Here is an 8,894-nt window from a genome sequence, read left to right as displayed (position 1 = left end):
CTAATGGTATACAACCATAACTGCGGACTATTCTACTCGATAAATGAGAACCACTTGGACAGTCCGAGGGGGAGTTGTTCATTGTATCATCATATGATCACTCATCTGTGTGAATGGACATCTTCATGCCCTTGCCAATGAAACATGGCGTTTACATCATAGAAGTTAGTCTCAAGTTTGAGCGATCTTTATCCTTTTTTTAGGCGGCTAATTCGACTCGAAACTTGTTTAGAATATACGGTACACTTCCTAATGAGTTCCATGATCTTAGTGGTCAAGTAGAAGTGTCAAATAGGGAGATTAAGAAAATTCTTGAGAAGACCGTTGGATCTTCGAGGAAGGAATGGGCTAGTAAATTGGATGATGCGTTGTGGGCATATAGAACAGCATTCAAAACCCCTATAGGAACTTCCCCTTTTCGTTTGGTCTATGGAAAAGCTTGTCACCTCCCTGTTGAACTAGAGCATAGGGCATTATGGGCTACCAAATTTTTGAATTTTGATGTGCAAGCTACAGGTTATCATCGTCTTCTACAACTCAATGAGCTGGAGGAATTTCGTCTTGATGCATATGAGAATGCGAAAATCTACAAGGAAAAGACAAAGAAGTGGCATGATGCAAGGATTGTGCACAGGGAATTTGAGTCTGGACAAAAAGTTCTTCTTTATAACTCTCGTTTGAAACTCATGCCAGGTAAACTTCGCTCCAAATGGTCCGGGCCTTTTACTGTTACTGAAGTTTTTCCCTTTGGTGTTGTAGAAATCCGTGGAGATTCTGAAAATCCCTTTAAGGTGAATGGACATCGACTGAAAATTTTTCATGAAGGAATTGTGGAGCAAGAGGAGCCGAGTACTCCTTTTCACGATCCAACCTAACTAGGGTAAGCCCAAACACTATCTAGTAGCATCGTCCCATGATACCCTACATATCACTGATAGTGTTTGCAAGAACCTTTAGTCGTGGTTAGCGTATAGTACGGTCCCTTCAACAAATATATCACGATCGAATCTGCAACCATTGGTATATCGAGAGTTGCATATGAATTCAATAACGATGCGATTTATCTTTGAGTAAGAGTGTCATGGTATGCGCAACTGAGGAAACACCTTTCCAAACTGCACATATCTTACTCCGGCTAGAGATTCCTTTAACTATTAACTCATCAGACCACATAGGATATTTTTACCCTTAGGCAAACGGTTAATCCATGATTACAATGCATTTGCTCCTACGTATTTCAAAACTAAACTCAATCTCGCCACTTGATAACTCTCGATGGAGTCGGTAAACGGATCAAAGTACATGCTAGTACGTATAGCCCCTACATTGTGCGGGTCAAAGGACTAATGGTATACAACCATAACTGCGGACTATTCTACTCGATAAATGAGAACCACTTGGACAGTCCGAGGGGGAGTTGTTCATTGTATCATCATATGATCACTCATCTGTGTGAATGGACATCTTCATGCCCTTGCCAATGAAACATGGCGTTTACATCATAGAAGTTAGTCTCAAGTTTGAGCGATCTTTATCCTTTTTTTAGGCGGCTAATTCGACTAGAAACTTGTTTAGAATATACGGTACACTTCCTAATGAGTTCCATGATCTTACGTTTTAACGCAGACCTCATGATACCTATTGTATATTCAAAGACTTTAACTATGCAGCTTGTATGGGTATACAGATAAAGTATAATGTCATAACCGAATAAAATCGTAAAATATTATTAAAATAAAGATTATTTTACATCAGAGTCAATAAATCTGGAGCCACAAGTTAGCTTGCCAGACACCTACTCTAACAATATCTTTGTGTCGTCTTTATATTTGCACACGAGAAAACACGAACACAAACACTTAACACTCATCAAGAACTTAGCACTTTCATACACTGATTATTGCAATACATATAAAAATATTCACAACTCAACGAAGTAATTTTACAATACAATTTTATTTACAAATATTTAACACTCAATATTCATATATTTCGTTATATACATGCGACCTATGTGCCTGGTTGCTAGTGTCTAATAAGTGATATTCATAGTCACCAAATATACGTTTCATATTCTGGCAATCCTAAATAATTGTTAAGTAAATTGATTATTTTTATGGATTTTTATTCTTGCCTCTAAATAAATTTAATTTTTTTATCTACTCAAATAACATAAAACCAGAATTAAAAATACAATTTTAAACATTATACCAATATAATTGGACTTTATTAAAAAAAATAATATGATTCAAATTAAATAGTTTTAGCCATTAAATGTTGATATATTGTACCTTTATTTAAGTAATGTATATTTTAGCAAATAAAAATATTATAAAAGGCGAATGTAACAAAATTTTAATGATTTACATCATAATTAGATATAGGACTATTTAGAAAATAAAAAATACACGGAATAGATTTGTAAAAAAAAGTTACTTTAGTGAGCCATACATGGGAAGTAATTCGTAATGAGCGGATGATTGTATATGACCTCAACAAAAATGAGCCAAAAATAGAATGACAATGATCGTAGAATCTACACACAACTTATCCTACACACCAAGGTATACCAAATTCTTTCCTGTATAATGTGACTGTTCTGTTGAAAGGAAAAATACAAAGAATTGATGGAATCTGGTGACAAACAAGTGAAGCCAGGTCAAGAATATTAACATGTATACAAGTCATGCATATTTCCTCGACGGAGCATACTATACTGTCAATCAATTTCTAAGGAAACGATGATATGAAAGGTTTTTACAGCACTAGAAAGTGCAGGAGCCGCCAAACTATACACTTATACAGGTACTCTTTTTCCACGTTGACGATCAAAGAACTTCAAAGAACACCCAATTCAAAATATCAGGATAACGAAGACGAGCATGAGCAGGTCTATTTCAAACATAGTCTAACGCTCAATATAGGTGAAAAGGCAAAAGGAAGAGAAATGGTACAAACCCTTGTTACTTCAGTTAGGATTAATGGCAGAATCATTCTATCTCAAGTAACTCACTCTTTTAAATGGACTACATAGCCATAAAATGTATCCATAGGTAGCATGATATCTCTAAATAAACAAGTAATCAGGTTCTTTTTCCACTAGTCACGTAGTTCCACTTGGAAGATGTTTAATTCCTTGATATAATTCAGCATTATTCCAAGGCTTCATCTTTGAGGGATTTCAAATGGAAGGTCGTAAAGTAGTAAATTAACCATATTAATATTCAAGGGCAGAATATCAATTGTTCAATCAATAAAAAAAATAACTACCGAATTTGATACCACAAATCAGATTTCGAAGATGATCTTCATTGTTCAATTAATACGTCACAACTCCTAGTAACATGGAAGAATTCCAGCCAAACATGTGGAGAACTCTATGCAAGGAGACCACGAAAACTTAACACAACATTCACACACCAGACAATGTCCTAGGCTAGAGCCATGAGGAATATTGACCATCCATCCAACCATAAAAAATGCCCAGAATCCTTCTATGTGATCCTTTATTAGTTACTAGCATTAAAGCCATAATTATTTCTGCATTTGATAAGAAAATAATACTAATAACAAGGAAAACAAGCATACCGATCTAACAAGAGGCTGCTGGAAAATCCAACCTATAATAGGTATTTTCTGCAGAAAAATAGCAAAAGTTGGCCAAAATCCGCTGCAAATACATGATAAATACCAAATCAAGAAGGGGAAGATGGCGACTAACAATAGTTAAAAACAATGATCATCTCGTATTTTGAGAAGTAGTGCACCTAAAGAGTACAACGAAACCATATGCCTCCAGGATCATCCCTAGTACGGCCCATCCAATTATAACAAGAATGAAGCCAGCACCAAATGAAATTGTTCCCTATAGAAAATGTGATACGAGATGAGACAAAAATCCATATGAATGGCAAGTCATTGATAAGCCTAGTGAACCTTAAAATTCGAACGTTTCACGAAGAATTGTGCAGACGACTTTAGTCCAATGGTTAATGCCACCCCTGAGATGAAGAGGACCTGTTAAATTAAACAAGACAGCTAGTGGAAAATGAGACATGAAATGAATAACTGGGAAACACCTAGTCAACCCTTAGAATTATAAACTTACGTTTCCCATTGCCAGCAGTCCCTTATCGAAAAAGAAAATTATCCCCAGAAATGAAAAGAACACTCCAAAACCAGTCAAACCGAGCCCAATTTCTGTTTCATCAAAACAAAGTAAAAAAGAACAAGAGCAAGTCCGTTATTTTCATACTCTCAAAATAAAACAACCTCCAGAACATCAGGAGATCAAAATTTGGCAAAACGAAGGAATGAAAATCAAATGCCACTATCTATGCAAATAAAAAAAGTTGATAAACAAATACACGATAGCTTGATTACTTACGTAAAAATGAATAATGTTGGTTTACGGTTAAATCTGAGGCACCCTCAATTTATTTCTGCAAGGTTATCGAAGATTTAAAGCAGAAATTTAATCCAAATAGCTAGTTTGATCTATAAACCAAAATTCTCATTGCTGCACAGCATAGAAACAGGCAACAATCAACGACTTTTCGTCACCACCAAAAAATCCGCAAAATGCCTATAAACACATGCTTGCACACGATGCACCAACACGCACGAACAACAATCACATAAAACAATCATTTAAAAGAACAAATAAAAAGGAATGAAGATGCGAGGATGAAATCAACTCACTTTTCCTGTCGTTCATCTCGAAGGCCATCATCTTCGCTGATTCAGATTCGAGCACAGCGCGCCACAATGCTCCACTCAAAAAATAATCTGATATACGAACGGTTTCTACAAGATCAATCCCCGCTTTAACAGAAACACAAATTCAATGAAAACTGAAGAAAACCATAACATTTACTGTCGTGACAAATCTGAAGCTCCCTTGTTTGTTCTACAGAGAAGGGGAAGAAATAATAATAACTGTCCGTTTGAGGAAACGATTCGACTCTAGACATTAGACTGTACTGAACCACCGGTTCGAGGTTTAAACAACTCGGTCCTTAATCTAATCGTATCCATGAACCGTCGATTACGATTCTGTTCGATTAATTTATTTAAAAATAAAAACTAAAAATTTATTGTTAAAACACGGGGAAAAAGTCTGAAACGTGCTGAATCTATTTTTTTTCTTCTATAAATTAGTGATAAAATAAGTCAAATAATGAAATTAATATATTCAATAATTATATCATAACACACCTCGTTAGATAATTATTTACATAACTACTACTTCGTTCAATATTTCATTTTGCAATATGGTTGCATGAAAAATTCATGGAGATTCAGGTGTTGTCTCATTAGAACCTTGACAATAAAACCTAATGAGAAACTTGAACGAAAGAAAAAAGTACAAATTAATGCTTCTCCTTGTATGTTCTTTTGACGATGGATGCGTCTCAATAAAATCTTACAAGGAAAAACCCAATAGGACGATAACCTAGTGAAGGAAAAAAACATGACAACTCTTCCTTTTTGCTAATCGCCTTATTAAAACTTTGTTGTGAAAAATCGCTGAGAAAATTCATAAACAAATCATAGAGAATTATGTGAACTACTATCCATATTGCAAGCATGAAACGTCCCTCACTCTTACTAAAATTAAATAATACTAAAAAAAAATTTTATAACTTACGAAAAGAACTCTTCATTGAAAATAATTAATTAAAGCTTCAATTTGGGAAAATGCTAAATGAAAAGTTAATTTGATACCATATCTAAATAAATTTCAAAGTCTAAAAAAAACATTGAAATGATATGTCTTTGAGTGTGTACTGTCCAGTCCAGCCCGTGCAAAAGTCAAAGTCTCCACCCTCATCTTTTTCCTCAACAGCAACCATTCAAACCTTGTAAGTCTAATGACTCAACACATTCTATCGTGATAGCAAATAATACGTATACAAGCAAATGTATTTAATAAGAATACTTTTAATAAAATACATCCGACTTAAAAATCGTTAGCATACACATTTTCATAAGTCATTTAAAAAACTTAACATTATATAGCATTTCCTCACCATTTATCACAACTCATTTTCGGTGAAGTTTGATCAATGGAAATAACTATCCTTTATCATTTATCATTTGTTCGATTGATCAATCTATAAATCATGGTACCTGGCGGTGGGGCGTCAACAACTCTCGTAACTGGGCCATGACCTAAGATAAAGTAAGATCACCGTCCATTTTTACGACGGATCCCTCACATATCCTCTGTGTCACAGTCAAATCACATTATTCAAAATATTTTCTTTTCCTTCCGTTTATATAATAAATATCATTTCCTTGAAAATTCTAAAATAAGAATGCCTCGACATTTTAAGCATAATTAACACATTTTCGCATCATAAAATTTTCATACGTTGAAAATACATTATAAAATCATAAACTTTACATACGACTAAAAAAATATATTTTTCGAGGTATCGAATGTGCTCAGAACGATGCCAAAAACTTCTTAACTTTACATTCCTCGATTTTATACTTTCGACCTCTACCCGTGTCCTCTCTAAATCATCATGTAAATATATTTACAACCTATAACAAGTTTGTACTTGTTTCAACAGACCATGACTCGACGACGAACGACTCCACCTGTAAGGTCCAAAATGCAATAACGTAATCCAACTGCATGCAAATCTAGGAAAAAATGAAAAATGAATAGTTAAATAGTTATAATAGAATGAATTAATTATGGTATGCATGTTTACATGTTTAAAATAAGGTTATTTATTAGAATGTATAAAATTATGTTTAAAGGTTATTTGAGATGAGATCGAGGAATAAAGACTGAAGGCAAAAAAAGAGAAAATATTTGCATTAAATAATTATTTTTAATTGTTTAATATAAGGTATATTTTAATGAATATTTTCGAAAATGAGGTATTTTGAGATGTTTTCACGCGCCGAGCCGCATTTTAAACCAGTAATCAATTTTCGATGAAAATAGAGACTTTTTGACAACTCGACCAATATTTTCACAAACTTTCCTAAACAAAATATTTTAAATATCATCTAATGAGCCTATTATACTAGGTTAATGGGTCTAAGCTTGCACCATGTATTTTATATCAAAATTAAGCTAACAACCCTAACCTAAATACACAAAACACACGCTCCTCACCCTAGAAAACTAGGACTCTCCATCAGCGCTCAACCGAACACACCTCAAATGAAATTTTGAGAAGGAAAGTCACGAAATTTGAAGGAAAAATCAGCAAGGTTGCATCCCTCGTCTTTCCGCCAACATTCCTCGCATCACAAGTCGTTTTTCGTTCGTAATAAACATAAAGGCACGCCTTAATATTATTTCACCCATCTTTCACACCATATTACATGATTTGATGCATGTTTGCATGAAAATATGATACACTTTTTAAATTTTCGTTTTTATGAATATACATGCACAAAACTAGTGTTTTCTCCTTCTAAAACTCTTTCTTATGATGCATAAAGGGGCTGTCATTATAGGGATATAGTAAGGGATGAATTTCAGAGGATTTAGGGGCCTAGACAGGGCTGCATAAGGGCAGGACATGGAGGTTAACAAGGTTGAACGAAAAATTGGTTTATAAGGGAGTTAGGGTTTCAAATAGGGGTCATTGAGAAGCACAACACTTAGCTTATATTAAGGCGTGTCCAGGAGACCTAAACGAGGGCTAGTTCAAGGGCAAAGGACTGGGAACGAAGGGCAAGGTCGCGCGCATGGCTCGGGGGGATCGGATTTGAGGGATGGGGCTTCTAGGCGTGTTACATTCTGTCCAGTAGGGCCCTAGGTGTGGTCAAGGTCTTAGAATTGTCAACTAGGGTCTAGACCGAGTGGTTAAGGGCTGGAGTGGAAGAAAGCTAGGGGTTCGAACCTAGGGCAAGGAAAGTTCAGCAGCTGTTCTATTCTCGATCAAGGTCTCAAATGGTTGTATTTGGGTCGTAAAGTATATGATTAGGTGTTTTTAAGCTATGGTTAGAGTTTGGTAAGGTTTGGTTAAGTTTCGAGTCCATTTGGGTTAAAACCGGGATGTACGTCTAAGCTTTAAAAAGGAATCGGGGAATTATTGGAGGAGCTTAAGTTTACATCTAAGAAATATTTATGGGTGTATTTTAAAGGTGATATGTTAAGTTTGGATAGATTTGGGTCGTCAGTTTAAGGTCTAAGGGTAAATTGAGAAAGTTAGGGTTTCAGGGGAAAAACGGTTATTTTACACCTGAAAAATATTAGACTTTCTGGCAGTTTCCTGAATGCTGTAATTTAATTGTTAAAATGTTTCTTTGGAATTTTTATGGGATTTTATGATAAACGTTAATGTTAAAAGACATGTTGCATGCTTGGTTTAAAAGAAAAATAATTTATATATGTATGAATTTTTATAAGTGACGGAAATATGAAAGGTTGAAGGAGGTGAATTAATTGTGACTAATACAATGATACGATGATATGTAAAGACAATGCTCAGTTGACATAATCCACCACAGTCTGGAGCACCAAACTTGAAGAAGGGCCACTATGCAAAAAATGCAATCGCTTAAACTATGACAAGTGCATGTGACGAACATATAGGTACTTCATATGCAAGGAGCAGGGACATAAGGCTGCTGATTGCTCGAAGAAGAAAGGACAAACTGTGGGCAGAGCTTATGTGATGCACGCTGAGGAAGCCGAGGAAGAGCCAGACACGACTTTAATAACTGGTAACCTAGCTGTTTAACATTTTTATATTGCTTTTATTGTATTAAATGTTAAATTGGTTAGTGGACTTGATTGGGATAATGAAGAACTTAGAGGAAATTAGGTTGCATGCTTTACCATGGTTGGATTTAAGGGATCGCATTGAAACTTATAGAAATTGAGCATAAAATGTAATCCTTAATAATGTAAAGAAATG

The 8,894-nt window shown here is 34.9% G+C and overlaps 1 protein-coding gene across 2 annotated transcripts; it reads right to left on the bottom strand.

Moving 5' to 3' along the window:
- Positions 1-2,440: 2,440 nt before the first annotated feature.
- On the bottom strand, positions 2,441-4,914 carry LOC142541575 (vesicle transport protein GOT1-like). Of its 2 annotated transcripts, none has more exons than XM_075648079.1 (7): positions 4,871-4,914; positions 4,702-4,788; positions 4,109-4,200; positions 3,937-4,017; positions 3,768-3,865; positions 3,589-3,670; positions 2,441-2,836 (listed from the first exon to the last, which is right to left on the bottom strand). In XM_075648079.1, the coding sequence occupies exons 2-7, from the start codon at positions 4,730-4,732 to the stop codon at positions 2,798-2,800; spliced, it is 423 nt and encodes a 140-aa protein (XP_075504194.1). In that variant the 5' UTR covers positions 4,733-4,788; positions 4,871-4,914; the 3' UTR covers positions 2,441-2,797. The 2 variants fall into 2 exon arrangements, with proteins under 2 accessions (XP_075504194.1, XP_075504195.1); XM_075648080.1 differs by having other exon boundaries at positions 4,877-4,905.
- Positions 4,915-8,894: the final 3,980 nt, after the last annotated feature.

This window comes from Primulina tabacum, chromosome 4, assembly GCF_025594145.1.
Source record: "Primulina tabacum isolate GXHZ01 chromosome 4, ASM2559414v2, whole genome shotgun sequence".
Taxonomy (NCBI): domain Eukaryota; kingdom Viridiplantae; phylum Streptophyta; class Magnoliopsida; order Lamiales; family Gesneriaceae; genus Primulina; species Primulina tabacum.
Note: the sequence above shows the minus strand (reverse complement) of the source record. Positions and strands in the feature narration are given on the sequence as shown.